The sequence below is a fragment of the Pteropus alecto genome, unplaced genomic scaffold (assembly GCF_000325575.1).
Source record: "Pteropus alecto unplaced genomic scaffold, ASM32557v1 scaffold131, whole genome shotgun sequence".
Taxonomy (NCBI): domain Eukaryota; kingdom Metazoa; phylum Chordata; class Mammalia; order Chiroptera; family Pteropodidae; genus Pteropus; species Pteropus alecto.
The window spans coordinates 12,380,657-12,403,477 of record NW_006434709.1 but is presented as its reverse complement, the minus strand read 5'-3'; the positions used below and the strand labels follow the sequence as shown (position 1 = coordinate 12,403,477).

Sequence of the window (22,821 nt, the reverse complement as noted above, 5' to 3'; positions counted from 1 at the left end):
TGACACATTAATGATTAGTAGATCCAAGATAAGAATCAACTGTGATGCCCTAGCAATGAAATAAAATCTTTTGAATATATTTGGCAAATCGCTAGTGTTAGTCCAAGGTCACTCCCTTTTTGGCCTTATTCTCTCATTTGCCAAATGAGTTAGGGGTTGGGGACAGGTCGAATTGGGAAATCTGTAAGGTGCATGCCAGTTCTAAAATTGGTATTATTTAGATGTGAATTCCGTGGAATTATGACCATTTCTTACACTTGTTTTACTACAAGAGGTGCTGTGGCCTTTTACATGTAAGGCCAAAGAAAAGTGAGGTACATGGAGAGAGATGGTTTCTGCTTTGAAAATAGGCCCAAGATTTACCCAGAGAACATCCTGAGAATCTCGTACGATTTTCACATTGGTATTGTTTAACACTGCTTTTCTAATGTGTAGATGTCTGTAGGTTTCCCATGGTGGAAGGAGAAATAAAATACCTTTGGGGAGGTTAGAAGCAACTCACCACCTGCATAACTATGTTTTGATGTTGTGTTTTCAGATCTTTGATTGTGGAAAGCAACTTGGCCTTTCCTTCTGTTTCCCAATATGTTCCTTTCTCTTCCCTCTTGTGATTTTTTTCCTCTCTTCCCTGTTTACAAGATTATTCCTGACATCTGGCCCTTGTCCATCCTGTGGCTCCACTCACTTCTCTCTGGCCTGTCAAACTGCTTTTGATCCATTAAGCTTAAGTTACTCCTTCATAAGAACTATGGGTGGTATGATCTCTTTCTGTATTGCTCTTTCACATGATTTAGCACTGAATTTCATATTGCCTTATTGTTTATTTTTGCCGCTTCTCCCCACAACTGGTTATATGCTTCTAAAAGGGAGAGTCCTTTTTTAGTACACTGTATATCTATGTAGAGTATAGCAGAGAATGTGGCTTCTTTTTGGAGGGGAGCCTTGATGCTCTTTTGGAAGCCTGTTCTCAGAGTTCTGAAAGCCAAAATGACTTTCTGAAATCTCAGTTTTAACACCTGTCAGCCACTGGTATAAAACGTAATGATGATCGGTTCAAAATATAGCACAGTCCAACGCAGTTGTGTGTGTGAGTGCACATGTATCACTTTATAACAGAGAGAATGCCCGTTTTTGTCAGACATTCTTCTTAGGTCAATGGGCACTTGTCCTCTGCATTCCCTAGACGCAACAGAAGACCAGTTTACTGTATAGTTGACACCACTCTGGAGGTCCCTTGAAGAAGGAAGAAAGGGAAGCAGCAGCATGGGGAAAGGGTTGTAGAGGTCATGGCTGAATGTGTTCCAACACGCGAGGGGCTCCCATTCTTTCTTGCACACAAGATTTTATCAGTTTTTTCTTATGGTCACCAAGGACCGGGATATGGATTGTGATGTGAATATTTTAAAAGCATAGAGTTCCTTACACTTTATCCTATTATAGTTTACTTTAAAATATTTACATATTTTCTCTCCTGTTATTGGCTGTATACTCACAGTCAGACTTGGCTAGCCTATGGTGCAGTAACAAACATTGACATCCTAAGGAATCAATAACACAGATATTTGTTTTTCTCTCACATCATGGTTGAAGGATTAGTTGGTTTCTTCAGTGGCTCTTCATATAGGGACTTGGGGACCCAGTGATGATCTTGTAGTATATTCTAGGAAAATGTCTGCCTACTCCACTCTCATTAAAGGATTATGCGATCAGTTTCTTGGGGAATAAAATAACTAGCAGCCTGAGTTCTCTTACTTATGTATGCAGATCAGCTATTCTTCCTCTCTCCCCACCCCACCAGGAGTTTTTTTCTTTGTTCTATTCCTTCATTTGTAATAACTGCAACAGAGACTCAGGACTGAGCCTGGAACAGTAGGACGTTCTAAAACTGAGCACATGGGCATAGGAACAGAATTTGTACTCTGAGAAACCTAAGACTTGCAATAACTGGTCATCTTTTCATCTCAACCCTAGAGCAGTTCCTCACACAAATCAGTGACACAATATTTGTTGAATGAATGACCTCAAAACTCTTAGTTTTGCCTTCACTGTAAAGCTATTTTTTTTTCATTATTTTACCTGTCTAAAATATTCCTCAGCTTTTCCTGTCTCTGCCTGTATTTGCAATGAATGCTTTGAAATGAAGATTTGAACTTTATTTATTGTAATTTGACATTAAAAATTGGAGAAAGAAATGTTTTCTAAATTTAGGAATACTCCCTTTTTTTGGAACTGACATGGCATAACTTTTGAAATATAAGTAAAAACTTAGTGAAACCATCACATTAAATATACAAACTGCAAAGATTTTTAAAAAGAGAAATAGATTAAAGTGACTGAAGATAGTTACTGAATTAAAATTCATTCAGTGGCAGTTTTCAAAAGTTACTTGAATCACTCTGTATAGAGTCATTTCAACTACCTTAAATATTACAGCCTCAGGGAGAGTGCAGTATAGGGACAATCAAGATAAGATGCAAATTACGGACAAAGGAGAAAAGAATGTGTTTGTTCATGATTTAAATAGAGTATTTCTGAGCAACTTTTCACTTGGATAGCCCTTATCAAGTGGTTGTTTTTTTTAGAATAGAGAGAGTGGGGCTTTCAAAACGGTAAATCAGGCAATCTGCATTCACATTTTGATGATCTGCAAATCACTTATTCATTTGCTAGAGTAAAGCAGATTCATGAAATCAATAAATTTGTTATTCATTTATGCCTTATACTTTTTTCCCCCATTTGGAAGAGTCCATAAAACAAACTCTTAGCATTTCGTTGAACTAGGAAATGAGAACATATTTCTAGCAAATGTCTTCAGTTTCCTTTACCTTGTGTTTCTATCTTGTATAAGGAATGCTCGAAACTGTCTTCTCCACTGTTGTGAGATCAGTGGGTGGTTATATTAATGTCAGTGATGGGGACTCTGCAAACATTTGTGAAAACAGGTATGCTGTCAACTGGTCAGGGATGAGCTTAGTGGTTACATTTTTGAATTAGTGACTGAAGTCCCTTATGTATTTTACAAAAATGTTGCTTTGGAGGTCACAAAAATGGAATCGAGTGCATATGATCAATTAAAATATAAAATTATAGCGTTTCCGTGATAAATTTCAGATCAAGGTATGAATTTGCATCCATATTCATCCTAACTTCAGGTTGTCATGGGCTCCAAACACTTACTTCTTAAATGCACTGCCATCTTGTCTCTTGCTCTTTTGTGTTTCTGGAACTGAATGTGCATGGAGCAGGATCTGCTGCTTTAATATTAACTATGGAAATATACTGTGGATGCTATGGTCATATACATTCCTCTATGCCTGAAATATGTCTGTTCTTGGGTAATGAATGAATTGCAGCCACGTTGCTTATGATGTGCTTGAATATTTTTGCTTTAATGAAAAAGAATTACTGTCAGACTGTAAAATGAAACTCCACTTTGCTCCACGTGTGACCCTTTCCCGATGTAAAGATATAAACTTCAGTTTCACTGGGGAACAAAAACTAAGCATGATGCTGATTCTGAGTTTTCAGCACACACTTGAGCTTGTGAAGAAATCAAAATAACAATCAATTTCAAGTCTGCCCTAGTTTATATAGAGATTTTGGGAAAACTCGGGTCTCTGTCATGCACAGCCAAAATCGAAGTCAAAATTCAGCCCAACTCTAATTCTTTAGCCTGTCATAGTCATTCTCTGAATTATGTCTTAATATCTGTAGATTTGTGACAAGAACAAACATTGCTCTTCAGACCCGAAATATTTATTGGGTAAATGAAGGGAGCTGGATAATTGAAATATTTTTTTCTATTTTTAATATGATCTTGTAATTTATTTTGGTTATAATCAACATTATAAAAATGTCTTATGTGTGGGACACTTATTGAAAGCTCAAAATACACAAAATAAGTAGAAAAGAAATAACTGTCTTCAAGATGGCTAACATTCTGAGGGCTGCAGGGTGTGTAAGTCTGCAATGTCACCGCCTGTTGATTTCTCTAATTCTCGTTAACATTGTACAGTCGTTCAAACCATTTGTAGTTTCCATGGCTCCTGTTATTATTTTTCTAGGGAGAAAGGTTTTTTTTCTTCTTCTTTTAAATAACAGTATAAGTAGTCACTACATGATTTAAATAAATCAAGCCATAGATTTCCTGACAGTGCACCAAACAAGACCTGTGTGTATAATGTGAGTTCTTTCTTTTTAATTTTAGAATCAACCTTGTCCTATGTTAGGCAGCTGGAGGCAAGAGTAAGACAGCTGGAGGAAGAGAATCGCGTGCTGCCCCAGGTGGGTGACTTCCAGAAGCTCATAGCTAGTCAGTGTCGTTTAAGTTATAGCATTTTATTTGAAGTCTCAATTACATTTTCTCCTTTAAATGATAGAAATCATTTTGTAAATAGCCATTCATCAATGTGGACTGTGATTACTTTCCATAATGGCCATCATATTATCCAGATTCTTAAGTGTGATATGAAAGGATGCAGATGTCTGAAATAAGAATGTAAAATAACTTTGGAAGGAAGAAGGGAGAATCTGAGAAGTAGAAAGTACTTTGGTAGTACTACTTGTATATATCATGCATGTACTTGGTGAATATAGAGAAAGGTCTCATTTATGTATTTTATTTTTTATTTTTATTTTTAGGCGAGGCAACCCTTAGTTGACCTCACAGATTGCAAGGACCTTGTCAGCTTACAACCCCTTAATTTTTACGCCTATAGCACCTGGTCTTCCTAGGTGGTCTCCCATCCAAGTACTAACCAGGCCCAACCCTGCTTAGCTTCCGTGATCAGATGGGATCGGGCTTGGAAAGGTCTCATATTTAAATCGAGAAGTGGCTAATTTATGAGCTAGGGAAATCTGTAGGTAGTTTGAAGATTTCATATTTTAATTAAATTACTACTTTCTAAAATTCTTTGTGATATAATTGAACTCTTTCAGTGCAATGAAATGATGACAGAAATTGATAGCTCTTACTTTGGGACTTCATTTCTTTCCCCTGGTGAATGTAAAGTGATATTTTTTTCCCCTAGGATTTAATACCTTGCTATCTATTTTATTATAAAATTATTTTCGTGGGTTAATTTCTTGGTGAGATGATGTTGGTCTTTTGAGGTGATAGTTCTTGGGAAATGTTTTGTTGAGGAGTTGGACAAATCTGATTCTAGGTTGGTTTCCTTTAGAGGCAGATAAACAGTAATGTATTTTAATATTTTATACAAAGGAGCTTTCTAAGCATTTAGTCACTAATGTCCTATCCACATTTTGGTGATTATTTCTATTTCATAAGTGACTAAGGGAAAATTAGACCTCAAACAGCCAGTAAGCAGTAGTTTGAATGAAAACAGAAAGACTGGTTTTAGTGCAGGAGAAGATATATAAACTTGAGTGCAAATATGCTTTAGAAAGATATTTTAGGTCTTTTTAATCTTGTTTTGTTTTTAAACTACCTTTGCTTATTAGTGACGATTTGGGCTATTAGGTATTGTATGTGAGAATGCCTTTCTCTTTCTCCACTGGCCAGCCATCTGGCTAGAAATCACGAGATGGAATAAAATGAATCTACTTATTTTCCTTCTCAAACTATATATATAGTTTTATATATATATATGTTAAAACTCATGATGACTGAAGGGATTATTTGTACCATGAAATATACTACTCTGGTAGAGTTTTTGCTTTTCTCTACTTTTCATTTTAAAATTTTCTTCGCCAGTTTTCCTTTTATATTGGATTTACAGTATGACTGTGCTAGAACCCTTGACTGAAACCATCTAATTTCTTCTCTGTTCCAAAAATATAAAATATATTGTGAACATTATATATAGTTATACCATCTCTGAGGCAACTGTGAATATAAAAAAAAGCAAGAGAAAAAAAGCTGTTTCCTAGTTTTCCTCTGAGTGGGAATTTAGGCTCATATCAACACTGACATGCTAATGCTAGCATATATGCTATCTTATTGAAAAAGAGGCACAAATGTGAAAATGATTACTAGATTGATTTTTCAAAATCTGTGAGTGTCAGTTCTTGAAGGGAAATCAGAAGGGTCCTCAACTATACTTGATGTATGTGTATATTTAAATATAGTCCTTGCATAGTGGAGAGTAGAAGAGAATTAAAAACTTTTCAAGGTAAAGTGTTCAAACATATGTTTCTAAATGCATCGCTATTTTCTATCAAAGAAGATTGTTGTTGTTTTTTTTTTTTTCCATAAGAAATGGCTAGGAAAGATCAAGTTTTATTGAATCTAAGATGTTACTGATATGGGATGCGCAATGACCATATGTACCATTAAGAAAGAAAAAAGATGTCAGTTATTCTGTTTCATTCTTGCTGATTTCAGAGATGTTAAAATGAAAAACGTTTTAGAATTAAACAGTTATGTACGTGTCCAAATTACTCTAATGCAAAGAAAATTCATTGTTTGAATGAAATGTGCTATTGGGTATATTCAAAGAATACAATAGATCTATCTCAGTCCAAAAACAATATTTGTGTTTAATTTCTGTATCTGATAGTAATGCCTTCATTTACAGCTAAAATATGATAGAACCACCAATTACAATTACTTGTATAAGCACAACTGAAATGAACATAGTCAGAATCACGTGAAGGGACTCGTTGTGGAAGGCTGAGATGACACAAAGGATATGCAGCTACTTCTTAGCTGTTACTGGGACTATTACAAATAATTATGAGATTTCTCTGCAGAAATGACTTCTAACTATACAATATTAGCTGATTTGCAAGGTCAGTTCAATGACATAAGCTGACATCTCTGCATAAATTAGGCTTAATATCTGAACCCACAGTGTTCGATTGTAAGAGCTAGTTTGCTGGGCCTTGATTAGAAGGCATTCTTTTTTTACTCCCAAGTTTTTAAAAATATGTCCACTTATCTTTGGATAAACGGGAATAAGAATATACTTGGCAATTGGAATTCCAAGTATACAGATATCTTTTGTGGCTATGGTCAGGTTTTTTGTATAGTTTAGTGTTTAGATTAATTATGTAAAACATTTTCCTGGAGGACGAAATCTTTTTTAATGCTCATATTTATTCTTTATGTAAAATTGTACATAATGAACAGAAAGTCACACCTTTGCCATAGCAATACATATTTAAAGATAATGTGCTTCTGGATTTCTCTCTGGTTTGGTACAAAGGCTTCAGTTTCTTAATTTGTAAATGACAAGGTCTCCAACAACTTTTACATTTTGTAGGTCTAAGTGTAAATAAAGCTTGGGTCCAGTCTTATACTCATGCAAAGTTACCAAGTCCCAGTTTTTTATTTAAGAATTGATAGAAAAATGCAGTGAAGATTAGATTGGTTCTATCCAGTGGTAAAGAGGAGCCCACGGGAAGTGTGGATGGACCACCAGTATAGACCATGGTGGGTCATCATCACCCAGTGAACACAGAGCTCTTTGCTTTGCCATGGTCTCTCCAGTATCCCACGAGGATCACTGAGCTGTATTTTAAATCTAGTTTGTGAACACAGTAATCAAAGGTGCCCTAAAGTTAGAACAGTCTCATTATTTTCAGAAAATGTAGTATTATTGCAAGGTATTATTTGGAAAGAAAATGCCTTAAAATTTTTTTTTGATAGACAACAAGAGATCTATCCTCTTAACATATTTTTAAGTGTACAATACAGTATTGTTATTTATAGGTATGTTGTACATCAGATCTCTACAACTTATTCATCTTGCATAACTGAAATTTTATACATTGATTATCAACTCCCATCTCTCCCTTCCCCGCAGCCCCTCGCAGTCACTATACTATTCTTCTATGAGATTGACTATTTTAGATACCTCATATAAGTGGAATTGTGTGGTGGTCATCTTTTTGTTACTGGCTTATTTCACTTGGCATAATGTTACCCTGTGATACAGCGATCTTTTGGATATTTATACAAAAAGAATTAAAATCAGGCTCTCAAAGAGATAGCTGCACACTCATGTTCACTGTAGCAGTATTCACAATAGCCAAGGTGTGAAAGCAACCTAAATGTCTATCAACAGATGAATGGGTAAAGAAAATATGATATATACATACAATGGAATATTAGCCTTAAACAAGAAGGAAATCCCTCAATATGTGATGTGAGCGAATGTCGAAAATACTTTTTTGAAAGTTGGTACAAATGATCATTTAAGATCACCTGAACTTAGGGTATTCTTTCTTGAACACATAATGTGAACACTTTTTACAGGTTACGTGTAAAAATATTTCAAAGGATTGCATCTAACCTCTCATAACACATGCAATGCTAAAACTGCTCAGACTGGTCTGTCAGCTCCATTATGTACATATTTAATGTGGCATGAACCCTAATGAAGATCGTGTTACTTAAACGTAGCAGCTAGCTATTAAATTTATTAATTTTTAAATCCAATGATGATAGTCATTCACAATGACATAAGTAGGCATTTATGAAATAAGACCCAATATTGTGTGAAATTTTGTTGTAAGGAATTTTATATCAAATTGAAAAGAAACATACCTATTTCATGTATACATTTACATATAAACTTTATGTAGATAAAGAGTCTGATTTCCAAAGTTTACATGTCACATTGGACAACACCCTCATTTAGTAAAGGAATATAAGGGTCACAGAGGTTGGGAGTATAGTTCTGGCCATATAGCTAATGTAGGCATATTCAATGTTCTTTCTAGCATACATACAGTGCCTCCTTTAATCACTTCATACCATTCATGCAATTCAGTGTCATTAGGCTAATAAATCTATTTTTATCTTATTGTCAATTCTTTCATTCGCACATCTTAAAAATTAACATTGGATCTGCTTAGCCATCTAAGATTTCTTAGACATTTATTCTATTTCTACTTTAAGGGAAATAGTCTTTTTTTTTTTTTTTTTTAGAGCTGTGGTATCTATCACTAATGAAAAAATGCATTTTGTAGAGTCTTCTCTCTGACACATTTTAAAAATACTTCAGAATCAAAGTTTTATTGTACAAATGTATACCCACATCTGCATGAAAAATTCATACTTAACAGAATGTAATGAGAGAGAGCCTTTCCGTTCAGAGTGAGCTGGAGAGAATGAGTACGGGAAAGAATAGTTACAGTAGTAGTTTTCAAGCTATATGCCTATGAAATTTGGTATCAAAAACCTTGCTTAGATCTCATTCCATTGTCCTTTTCTTGATGGTTATCTTACCTTTGGAGTGATTGGAGTTCTGATAACACACACAGCTCTAGGTCCTTATCACTGATGAGGAAATGAATTACAACTCAGTGACTATAAGAGATACTCGTTTATTAAAAGCACATTGTGAAGTAGAAGACAGGTCAAACCTAAAACTGGCTAACCACGTGGAAATAAGGATACTTACCCCTGGAGGGGGAGGGGTACGGATTACAGCCAGGGAAGATGGAGAGATGTAACCCCGGGTGAGGGAAAGGTCTACCTTATATTTAGGGCCATGATGGGTGGTTCCAAAGGCGTTCTTAGGTGATTAGCAAGTGAGGCCATTTTGATTAACACTTGGCTGCTATGTAATTCTTTGCCTAATGTGCATGTGCTTACCCAGAATTCAGTCTGTTATAATTAGATTCATGAACTTCCAGCATAAACACAGTATTATAATGAAGCTTAAAGTCATAGGCATATTAGGGTAGTACTTCCTGTGCAGGGGTCTATAGCTGGATTAGGCTAGCTAAGATTATGACCCCCCTTTCCTTTGTCTCTGGGGATGCAGGAGGAATTTTCTAATTACCAATAGGGTGTTCTTTGGGTGGTCTCTAGGCTGGGCTCCTATTCCTTTGTTCCTCCTGTCACAGGATTTTTAATTCAGACCTAGCCAATATGTTTATGTACTATAGCTGCAATAAAGTCTATTGAACTAGAAAATAAAGTAGGTGATACAGAATACCTGATGATTACCCTTTGAAGACATTAGTCACTGTTCAGACAGAAAGATGACATAAAAACTGATTTTTAAAACTATTCTCACCTATTGTGTTGACTTTGGATTTTGCATCATTAGAGGACTTAAGACATGAAACGTGCAGTTTGCTGAGATGCCAAAGTCAGTTAAGTACATTTGTTAAAAGCCGTACTGGGAAATCTGTTCCCTTCACCCAGTGCTCTGGCACCTGTTTGGAAAGCACTGTGTATCTCCTTTGTGCCCTGGAGACCCTCTCTGAAACAAACCACCCACCTCTTGAGATCAACATTTTAGAGACATTTTCAGAATCCGTAAAGGATCTCTGACCTGCCTCGTTCACATGCCTGCCCCTGTACTGTGGATGCAGCAGACGGGTTTGAGAGCCATGACAGCCTGGAACACCACTGAGTGGGCCCCTTTCAGCAAATGTTTCTATTTCTCTTGTGTTAGCACACAGATAAGGGTCTAATTTTAGGAATGGGAATGAAAAATCTCCCTCTTGTGTAATTTGGTTATAATGTGGCCTCACAATGCAGTCTTCCAGTGCATTGGGAAAGAGACAGGGCCATTTCCAGAGCAGTTTCTCAACAAAGGAAAAGAACCTGTCACTATTGCCAAAAGTGCTGAGGTGGGGTGCACGGGAGCTAAAAAATCGAGCTTCTCACTTCCATGGCAACACAGCCCAGGTCCAGTGTCACATCTCTAAAAAGCTCCCTCACCTGTGTGCTCACTGCAGGTTACCACTGTGTGGGGAAGACAGACCGGGGGGTTCTCTCTCCACATAGATTTCCTTCCTGTGCTTTTCTTTTTTGCTGTGGAGATGTTTATTTGTGGCTGTTACTCTTTCTCCTTGTCACATTTCCTAACTTTATATTTTGCAAGTCATTTTTGTCTTATAGGGCCATAAATATATGGCTCTTATAGAGTCTGAATTGCTCCAAAAAAAAAAAAAAATGTTATTAACTATTGCACAAAAAGCAGGCACAGAATAATGCTTTGCAGGATGCTTAAAGCACATTGTAGTATTCTTCAATTGTTATTTGCATGGAAATTACCATTCTGGTCCTCCTGAGGGGTAATTTGTGCAAAAATTTATTTTTCATGGATAGCAACTCCATGTTACACAACCCGAGTAGAATCTGGATACTACTGATAGGAGAAAAAAGTTAAATCCATTAAGGGTTGGTTGCTGCTGAAGTCACAGTTGGGAAAAAATTGACTCCACCAGAGGAATAGTGCTTGTGGATTACCATTTTCTCTAAATCACCATGATTTACATAATTAAAGAAAAAAAACCTTTTATATATAGTTCAATAGAGTTTTCAGAGGACAGATGGGAGCTACACAAGTGGTGTGGGTGTATTGGAATAAGAGACAGATATGGAAAATAAATTTATGGGGAAAAAGTCATGCTGGAGAACCTAAATAAACGGAGACTGGATTAAGGGAAAGCTAAAGGCCATCAGAGAAAATATCGGAGAGACTAAAATTCATAGGAAAAATGTCTAAGGCAACATGGAAGATTCTCAAAGTGAGATTTACAACATTCTTCTGTGATCTCATGCTGGAGGGTTCTTGTTTGAGAATATCCGATATGTGATTAGAAATATCCATTCTAATGAGAAAAATAGGCAAAATAGGAATATAGCAGAAAATAATAGGTATGCCACTTATTTAGCTTATTAATAGAATTATTAAATTTAAAAAGTATTCAGTTATTAAGGGCTATAGTATCAATAATTCATATTTAACAGCATTGCCTTTTTAATACCTCCAGTGGCATGTTAATCTATCACTAGGGCATATTAAACTTTTTTATTTGTAATTGCAATAAAAATAGCATTTTTGTTACCTGTCCTTGGCAGAATTTGTCGCAAAAAATTATGACGCTCTCTCAGCATCAAGTTTTGCTGTGTAATAATATTTGCTAGAATCATAGATATATGAATAAGAAGCAATGTGGAGGAATATTTGGGGAAATCTGAGATGGAACTATAAGAGAAATTAATGTTGCCTTGTCAAGTGATTTTCTACTCTTCTTTTGCTTTTCTAAAAAAAAAATCCAAAGTCAAAGTTAAAGTTACAGATGAAATAGTCTTTCTGTTTCTAATAGGGTAAGGAAACAGGCTCACAGAATGTGGTGGAAAATATAGTGCAGTGTTTGATTTGGGAATTAATGCAAATTCTATTGAAATTTGGATATCAGAAAAGCAGAAGCTTAGATGCTGAGGTTCCTGTTTGAGCACAGTCTTATTTTCTCTTCCTTTCCTGCTGGAGGTCACTACCTCTATGACTGATGTAAAAGAGGCATCTAAACCATGCTGTCCTCTTTCTGGTTCATACTTTTCCTACAGTGTGGTTTAGGCATATTTCATTTAAAAGCACTTCTAGTTTCTTTGCTGTAGCCTGAGCAAAGTAAACATATTTACAACACATAAAAATTAAAGTTAGTGCCTCTTGATAGTTGGTAGTTACCTATATCCTCTAAATACAAAGTAGACAAATATAAATTTAATATAGGCAGTATTTATATTGTCTAAATATAAATATACTATAATCAATGTAATAGAGACAATTATATTCTGTGACAAAATAAGACACTTTAAATAAATTTCCAAGTGACTTAAGACTTTACTAATTATATTGAAAAAGCTATCATTATGTGAAAAATAAGCAAAATATAACTGAATCACTTTGGAAATCTGAGACATAGCAGTGACTTTGTAATCAAGTAATCAAGTGATTAAAGGAGGTACTGTGAATGTTAGCACGAACCCTGAACGAGGATAACAAGAACAATGTGTTGGTCTAATTGCTGTCGGTCCTGGATAATACCTCTAAACTCTGTGAGCCTCATATGCCTTGACCTTGAAAAAGACAATTGTGCTAGGGGATGTGGAAAGTTCTACTCAGTTTTGCAAACATGACTCTATCCAGAAAAAGTAGGTTTATGTGACATGGGCACACAAAATAGGCATACCCATTTTTGTTTTGATATAAAATTCCTTAAAACTACAACTTTACACAACACTGGGTTTTGTATTTACAGGTGCTGACTTATGTCATTGTGGGTTATTCCATCTCATTGGAGTCTAAAGTTAATAAAATTTCATCAGATAGCTATTAAATTTATTTAAGTAACATACAGTCGTGAGTGTGTATCTTTGAGAATCTTCACATCAAATACACATATAGTGAGACTCACATACTAGTCTGAGCAATGTTAACTTATGGGTATTTTGACAGTTAATATGCAGTCCCCTAAATGTATTTTTATTCATTATATTAAATTATGTATAACGAACATAAAGGCACTAGTTTTCCTTACAATATACTTATTTAAAAATAAGATGAGCATGATAAGTCCTTTGGGTTTCTCTCTGGTGAGGTGCAAAGTCTTCTGTTCCTTTATTATTAAGTGTGGTTCCTTCCAGCCCTGAATATTCTGAGCCCAAGGATAAATGAAGGTTTGTGTCCATGTCTCATATTCATGCAAAGTTACCAGGTCCCAGAATGAGGTGTCTTTACCAAAGAACAAATAGAGAGATCCAGTGAAGATTGAGTCAGTTCTGTCCAGGGGTAGAGAGCCCATAGGAGGTGTGCATGGAAGATCCTCACTACCCTGTGAGCAGGACGCTCTTTGCTTTGTTGTAGTTTCTGTGATATCCTACAGGCATCCTGGAGCTTCACTTTAAATCTGGTTTGTAAACACAATATTTCAAAGAGAGCCCAAAAGTGTGAAGTCTTATAACTTTTAGAAAATACAGTGTTATTTATTAGGTGCCATTATTTGAGAAGGAAATGCCTTTTAAAAGTTGATATAAATCATAGTTAAAGCTCACCTGAACTTAGGATATTCTCTCCTGAGTATATAAACTCTTGTAAAAACTCTTAAAATCACACGTAAAACTATTTCAAAAGGTTTTATGTAATAAATGGAGACATGACATTTCACAGAGAATTTTTTAAACTGTGACAAAAGAGAAAAATAATATAGGAAATGTTAGAAAATTAATTTTTATTTACTTCTAATTTATACCAAAACAACGTGTATTCTTTATTTTAAAATGTAACATATATTTCAGGAATTCCATACTGAGATAGCCAAAATAAATTACTGTGGGGAAAAAAAAAGACATGAGATAGCATACATTAGTTTTTTGTACTGTGACTTGACAGAATAAGAGTCCCTCCCTGCATATAAATCGAAGTCAGCTTTACTTGTGATACATAGAAGAAACAATGTCCAGAGGAAGAAAACATATTTTTCAAAGGATATCTGATTCATTGGATTCATTCCGTAGACTAAAGCATCTGAAATAACAGCCAGCAAGAAGTAGACTGGGCCTTTCTTTATATGTTCTTGTTGACATCAAGAATGAAAGAGAAATTGTAGGACATATACTGTGAGACAGTGATCGGTGTCACTTTTATAGTTTATGTAGAGCTTTTCTGTAGTATCTTTTAAAATGTGTGCCCTCAAGGCTGTATAACCTGGTAGTATGTTAACATTCGAAGCTAATTAAAGCAGGTGTAGAGAAGCACTAGGAAGAAGAGAGCCTGTGAAACACAGACTTTGCCTTGTTTTATGACTCATGGGCCTTTGGTGGCTACAGGTAAATCATCCTTAGTAGAAGTTTATTTTTGAGTTTTACTCTAGAAATTCTACAGAGTAGTTCCTATATTAATAAGTAGAGGAGAGTATTTTAAAAAACAAACCATGAACACTTTTAAATGTTGCATTACCTAAAGTAATGGATGTGTTTACTCAGGCCACTCGCGTGGAGATCGGTGTCACAGGGATGGAATCAGTTCTCTTAGCTCCCATGAGCCTACCTTTGGGAGCTGCTTCTTCCTCAAGTATATAGGTTTTCCTGAAGTGTGGTCCTGACTTGGGCTGTTGACTGGCTGCTATAGTGATGTCTGGCCATTCTCCATGGCTCCCAACCTTCTGTGGGCAGAGAAAATCACCACTCCTGCTTGGGTGCTACCTTGCTTCAGGCCCAAAGCCTATAGAGAAAGTATTCCTTACAACAGGGTTCTGTGTTAAGCCCAGAAATGGAGGTGGGAAGGAAGAGTTACTATTAATAAAGGGACAATCCATTCAGAGATGGTTCCTCCCTTTTAAAAGTACTTCAATTATCCTTGATTCCAGTGTATTTACCTGGTCAGATTCTTTCCTTTGGGAGAGCTTCTCAAACTTCTCAGTCCCTGAGATACTTGTGATTTCAGAAGTGCCCAGCTGAGGCACACAAATGATCAAAGCCCTCTTTCAGAATTTTTATCTTCTTTGAGATTTTTGGAACTTCCATAATATAAGTTAATGGACAGAAGCAACTTTTGAATTATTTTTTTTAAAGAGAAAAATAAAACACAATAAGGAGGCAGCCAACCTACTTATAACTCTTGGACTAATTACTTTGGTCATTTTATTCACCTAGCTGTTGCTCTTAGAAGTTATATTAGAAAACAGATTGAATACAGACACATAATTGATCACAGAAGAAATGTAAATCTGGCTCAAATGTATTATAGCAAATAAAAGAATTTGGTACTCTTTTCTTCCCCTAAAATGCCTCTCATTTGCAACAGAACAACATGTGAGGCAGAAGTTCTAATGTTTGACAGATAACAAATAATAAACCCGGGACCAGATGGAAGCCATCCTGGACTTTTATAAAAGCTGGCTCTAAGAAAGGAGGCTTTTTAATAGCCAAGATATATCAGCTGTTTCGACACCGAAGGCAGGTGTGTCTTCACGTCAAAAAGAAAGAATATTTTTATTTAAACATTTTCATATGCTATGTAATTTAACATCTATTACTACAGAAATCTAATAAAAGAAAAATATAAAATACACACTCAGAAATAAATCAAAATTCCAGTAAATATGGTCACAAATAATTGCGTGGGAATGCTGGGTCTTTGTCCTTTTGGGTGCCAAGCTTGTACTGAATGCCAAAAGTTAACAGAAGCTATGCTTAGAACTTGGATAACATCTTTCTGACAAAGAGTTTTAGACAAAGGGGGCTTTAGCAGCATTGCATTTCGAATTTGATTGTTTTGTGTGGGACCAGCCTCATTCACTGTCCAGTCCCTGTCCCCAACCACTCCTATTTTAATACGTGCTACCTTAACCAGAAACAAGTCCTGCAAATGTTAAGATAGTGATGGCAGTTCAGGTTCTTTGCTAACTTAAAAGGACTTTGGAGAGGTCTGTTTAAGACTGGACCCTCTAAACAGTCACTTGTGAAAAAGGTGGCTCATGTGGCTGCTCATTTTTTTGAAGAGGATTCTCTTGGTTAGAGAAACCAGTTATATTGCACCTTTGGCACTTGAGAATGAAATCAAGATGGGCATGAGAGCTGTAAGCTGCCCCTCCAATGTTTTTCACTTAAAATAAGTACCTTGCTCAGGATCTTGATATTGACAAAGTTCTTCAGAATCAGTCATGAGAATATAAGCTATCTCTCAATTCTGGGTGGTTTCTCGGGGCTATAAATTGATGCCATAGTAATTTAGGAATAACTAAGACTTTAATTGGTCTTTAAACCAGTAGAAACTGTTCAATGTTATCACGTTGATTTTCAGTACTTTTTGCCTTATGAAATTATGCTTTTTCAGATGTATCGTTTACATTAATTGTTTGAATACATCAATCCTACTGGTCTTAATTGTTTAGAATCTTAAGCCTTTAGGGCCCAAGGAGAGATGCTATTGGTCATGAAAAAGACAGTGTCCATTCTTTTATTTTTATGTGCTAGTTTTTTCTTTTACACGATGGGGTTGCAGCCTGAAACGGACCTTTCTCTTTATGAGAAACATAGCTTGGGACACAGCAGGATGGATGATTTATAAGAATCTGTAACCCTTACAGCTAGGTCTGCCTCAGGGTATAGACAGTGCACAAGATGGGATAATTGTGTCACCCATTCCACCCTGGAAGTTTATTTTTGTCACAAGCACAAACTACAACCTGAGTATCAGCTGAGGTACTGGATTTTGGACCAACATTGAGACTATCTTGATGTGATTTCCTGGTCTGACCCTGGCCTGTATGATTATCTCTGTTTCACAGGGGAGAGAATGTCCAGTGATGTGCGGAGGCATGGTCTGTGTCCAGATTTTCTGCTATCACTAGTTTAGTGATTTTTTTCTCCTGAAACCTGTCTTGAGTGTGTTTCTCTTGAAGCAAGATAGCAATGAAAACACCATCACCACCACCCAAATCAAACCTCTAGTGTATGAGGTATCATTGGGGTCTGAACTGGGAATTAGCCAAGAAACGCAGTGTAATTTCTAGTCCATCTGTTTTGCTATTCACTGAGAGATTTCATCCCTCTAATGATGACTTCTCAGCATGGGAAGATCTCATCCTTTTATCAATCTTAAGGACATTGCTAGCCTCTAGATAAATGATTACACAGGAAAGAATATTTGTCTACTTATCACTTCTGATTCAATTATAGTTTCTCCTTAAGCCACTTGCCTCCTTCTCCAGAATCTTCTCAGACCATTCCAGTCTGCAGTGACCTTTTCATCCTCTATATCAGGGGTTGGCACTTTTTTAGTAAAGGACCAGATAATATTTTCAAATTTGTGAACAGTATATGTGTTGCAACTATTTATGTCAGCAGTTGTAGCACTAGAATAGCTGAAAACAACACAGAAAACATCTAAGTGAATGGATGTGTCCGTGTTCTAATAAAACTTTTTTTTTTTTTTTACAAAACAGGTGAAAGGGGCTGGATTTAACTCCGGCAGTTGTTTACTGATCCCTGCTCCACACAAAAATAATTTGCCAATTACTTGGGTTACCTTTTTTTTTAAGTTGGTCTTCATATTGTTACATAATTTTTTATTTGTACATAAAGAATTTATTATATACAAGTACTTTTCTCAATAAGTGTTATTTATTTTTTCATTGGTTTAAGTTCCTTTGTCCTGTCATACCCAAACTTGCCCTAAGTTATCAGGCTTTTGAAATGTGCTGTGGTTGAACCAGAGGAGTAGATGGGCAAGAGGCAAAGATTTTTTCCTAATAAACCATTTGGGATGAAAATTTGTTGGAGATGAAGGTGCTTGCATTTAACTTGAAAAGGCAAGTCCTCCCAAACAGGAAAGACAATTGTTGTCGAACTATCGGATAGTAAATTTGTACTTTTCTGAAAGACACATGTATGGTGACTGAAGCTGTATATCAGCAAGTGATTGATTATGTTGCTTTTGTGTCTTGGCGATTCTTGCATGTCTTAGAGAGATTGCTAAGAAGATAACATGGGGCAGGCTTGTCTCTAAAATAGATACCACATGGCTGGTGGCTTGGAAAAAGACATGAATTTCTATACAGACGAGTGCAATTTTAATTCATATTTATCAGTGAATGAGGAAAACCATATCCAGCTTGGGAAGAGGTCAGAAATCAATCATCCTTTTCCCTTAAATGAGAGCATTTCAAATGAGAAATTGGAAGATCACTGGTAAAAATGAAGTGAATTCTGTGTTTTTTGGGTCCTTCATATTAATGTTCTCCTCTCTCATGGTCTTTCTTTGTCAAATATGTGGTTTTTAATTATGGTGTATGTGTGTGTGTGGAAAGGAAAGGAAAGAGAGGAAAAGCTTTCAGTTGGCTGTTTACGTAGTGTCTCTTCATCGGGGACATGCAAGGTGCTCTGGAAGAAACAGAGGAGAGCAAAGGATGGTTTGTGTCTCCAGGATGTTTCCCATGGATCAGGATGAGACCTATAAGAAAGTGAGAAGGATCCTCACTAGGACTGATTCACGTCAGAAGAGCCAAGGAGTAGAAGAGAGCAAAGAAAGAGCCAGACGTATTCTTAGTGCTTAGGTGATGACCGATGGCAACCTGGCAATTATCAAGCCTCTCTATAGCACTTATTTCCAGAGGGCTGTGCAATCAGGTTTATTAGTCACCCTTCACAGCCACCACGTGAAGCTAATTGACAGACCTCTGCATTTTAGCATTGAGGACAAGTGACTTGCTGAGGGTCAGGCAGTGAGTAGATTATGGAGCTCATTAGTCTCTGGGTCATTTCTCTTGAGTAGGCAAAATAGTTTTTACCTTTTTTTTTTTTTTTTTGATCTTTTTTTTTTTTAAAGACAGCTCTAGCCAGTGTTGAAAGCTTATTACTTCTAGTTAAACTGATTATTTTCCAGGATGATATTATTGCAAAAATTCGTTTTTAAAAAGTTCATTCTTAAAATTTGCCTTTCCTAAAGCTTTATGATGTCATTTTTCAGAATTTCTCAGTCAGCATTTTAGAGAATTTTAGCTGTGTGCATTTTAAAGTTAACCAGGTCCTTTACTTGGGTAATGCTCTCAAAATGTTGTCCCTTTTACTACTCTTTCATCCCTCACCCAGAATCTTCACAAAAATAAAAAAACTTAAGCAGGCACACTTGATTTGTGGCTTTAACTGTGGTCAAATTTTATTTGGAGAGATGAGGTAAAGCTATTCTAAATTTCAGTTTTTTATTCTATCTTTTATCCCCAGAATCTAGGCTAGACAAAAGCAGTGATCTTGCTATTTGGAATGAAATAGGTTGACAATTATCATTAGATGGGTACAGGGATCTTCATTTGATGGGAAGCAATGAGTCAGCTTCCACTGCTTTATTATAACTAAAACAGCCCTTAACAAATATGGAATGAGATTTCTGTAGGTCATTGGAGGATGTCTTGGCCATTCATGCACTATTTCACCCCTCGGATAGTTTATGTGTCTCTTATGTAATGATACTGTTTTAGACAATGGGTAAACAGGCTTGAATAAATAATTTATGCAGCTTACATTTTTGTAGGTGAATCATGATTAAAAAAAAAACATAAATATGTCATATCCAGGTGTGATAATCACTATGAAGAAAACAGAAGCAGGGTACAGAATTGAAGAAGTAACATCTAAAGGGACCGTAAGGAAGGAAAGGAATATGGCTGGAAAAGAGCATCACAGGAAGCAAGGACAAAACTTTAGGTAGGAATGAATGAACTAGTCGTGTTTGAGAAAACAGGAGCAAGAAGACTACTGTGGCTGGAACAGTGAGTGAGATGGAGAGTAACCAGAGATGAAGTCAGAGAGACAGGAGGGGAACAACAGACCCCGCAGGCTAGTAACCATGGTCAAGTGTTGGGATTTGGGTTTGAGTTGATGGAAAGCCATTGGAGGAGTTGGGCAAGGGTACGATATCATCTATTAACATTTTCAAAAGATCGCTGTCAATGTTGGGTAGAGACAGGAAGGTAGAGGCAGGAAGTGGGGATAGACATAGGGACACTCATTAGGAAGCTAGTTTGGTAGTCTAATAGGGCTGACGGTAGCCTGAACTAAATGGTAGGAAGGAGATGGTCAGGAGAGGAGTTGGATTCATAGTGAATTTTGAAGTCAAGCTGAGAGTGCTGTATGATAGAAACAGAATACAAAGAGAAGTGACCCTGTATGGCTTCATAGGTTGGGCATTGACAACCAACCCCTGGAGCAACTGTTCACATAGACCAGGCAATGAATGGCAGCCCAGTGTGGTGGCCCTGGGAAAACTCCAGAATGACTCCTTGGTTGGATCTAAGCAACTACATGGTTATTGGTGTTGTTTACTGAGATGAGGGAGACTAGGAGGAACAGGTTAGGAGGTACACAGGGGTCAAGTTCTATCTGCATGGTAAATTTGAGATGTTGGACGTCTCCGAGGAGATGTCACATACAGAGTTAATTATACACACACACACATCTGGAACACGGGAAAAGTCAAGATTGGAGATAAAATTTGGAAGAATACATGGCTATAGGACTGAATTAGGATTTCCTGTGAATGAATATTGAGAACAAAAGAGAAGAGGTTTCTGGATGTCCCCTGAGACACTCTAAGATTTAAAGCTAGGGAAGGAGAAAGGAGGGCAATGCAGACTGAAAGGAGAGGCCCATTTAACATTTTTAATCTCTCCAAATTACAGATGATTTCTGAACTTATTTTGTTAACTAATTTTGCGAAGTCATTTTATATTTTCTTTTAACTCTGATGAGTCCTAGATTTCCTTTTTGAATGTTATTTACTTAAATGAGCATATATAGTTTGAATCCAAAAATCTTGTTTTCCATCACAAATTATTTATGTTAGGTAGGGCACAAATAAACACGTTTTTAAATAACTTATTGTTTTCCTTCCTAGTAGGAGTTGTTTGTGGAAGTAGAACTCATGCTTTCACGATGCTTCCTCATGTGTTTGGATGGTGTTCTCACTAATGGGAGATTTCATTTCTCCTGCTGGTGAATTTATTGTTACCATGTATTCAGAGGCTACACTGCCTAGATCATTTTGTCCACTAATGTTTTTGTAAACCTTTAAGCATGAGATCACTGTGAATGCTCCAAGATAGAGCTTTCAACAAATGGGCTGGGTGGAGCTGCAGTCTAACAACCAGCTGTACTTGTTTGTATCTTCTAGAAAGGTAGCTGCCCTGGTATGAAGCTGACTTTCTGCCTCTGTCAACCTCTTTCTTATCATGATCTTCCCATTTTGTGCAGGGGCTTTGTACACTGGAAGACTCCTTGAAGAAACTGAAGACCCTTTGTTTTGCTAAAGCCAGGGCAGCAAACAATACCTCACAGTGTACTATTTCTTAGTCAACACGACAAATATTTATCTTAAAAAGCTATTTAGTCCCTGGCGCTCTAGCTCTGTACAGGTCTTCCATTGGGCTCTGAAGGAGGGCCACGGTATTTAACACAATCATTAATTGGCTCAGTTCTGCAAACCGAATGTAGTGTTGATCAGCATGACTTTTTTGCTTTTGTGTCTACATTGGCAATGCAGTTCCACGCCCTGACTCAGTTCTACTCATGACCCCAGGATCCCCCTTGTTTATAAGCCCAAGACCTAGAAGCATTCAGATACCTTCCTCTCAGCAATAATACAGTAAACTTTTCCTATGGAATGTCCACCTAATTGGAAAGCCATTTAGATGTATCATTCTTTTTTTCTATAAGTTTCAGTATTTCTCACTGGGAGTTGTATGGTTAATAAAAGACAAGAATTAAGCATATAAACTCATTACCTAGAAACAGAATGTACGTAAATCTAATTATCCACATATCCTACCTATTGTTTAACAGCTTTTTTTTTTTTTTTTTTTTTAAACCAGGCCTTCATTGTTATTCTTCGTCTGCTGTCACTCTGACTACAGAGATACAGGGTGTTTGCTGTCTTAGCCCATTCAAGATATTAATTCTTTTCTTTTTCTGAGAACTATATTTATATGCGTTTGAGTTTTACCTGGAGTCACAGGTATCCCACAATTATCTTCCTTTCAAGAACATTGTCCAATCAGATATTTTCATCATGGCATGATGAAACTATTACAATTTAAATATTTTGTAAAATATTTTATTTTACATGTCCAAAGAAACCCATTTGTCTAGGTACCTGTGAGAATGATGATTTGGGGCTTTATACATTGTTAATTACCTCTTTGATTTTAAAATCCAATGGAGTCAGATGTATTCCTTTTCCTGGCATTTCCTGTCCTGGTTAATGACATGGCCATTTAGCTGGTACACAGCCAGAGGGCTAGGAGTCGTCCTGAGTTCTTCTTTCAACCTCATTGCCTACATTCAAATAAACATTGAGGTTCATAGGGTCCTGTCTTTTAATCCATCAGTATCATCATCTTTATTCCTTCTGCAATCGTCCAGTGTAGGCAGTGAGTAATCATCTTTCACTTTTTTCTTAATATCCTAATTGGACTTCATCCCAGCCAGTCTTGTCCCACCCAAATCATTTTCCACATTACTAGAGTGATCTATTGTTACTTGTCACAGCTCATGTCTCAGCAGAGAATAAATTTCGAATCCTTCATATGGTGTAGAAGAGTCTCTGTGATCTGACC

General features: G+C 36.5%; 1 protein-coding gene across 9 annotated transcripts in view; it reads left to right on the top strand.

Moving 5' to 3' along the window:
* Nucleotides 1-22,821, top strand: part of CCDC85A (coiled-coil domain containing 85A) — a 171,807-nt gene that overhangs the window by 130,068 nt on the left and 18,918 nt on the right. For 8 of the 9 annotated variants that reach the window (XR_003045661.1, XM_025045155.1, XM_025045154.1 and 5 more), the window contains exon 3: nt 4,208-4,284. The exons of the other annotated variant lie outside the window; for it this stretch is intronic. Coding sequence is in view for 7 of the 8 variants with exons in the window: in XM_025045155.1 (XP_024900923.1) it covers nt 4,208-4,284 (77 nt within the window). In the remaining variant the exon portion in view is untranslated. The remainder of the gene's footprint in view (nt 1-4,207; nt 4,285-22,821) is intronic. 9 annotated transcript variants of the gene reach the window in all.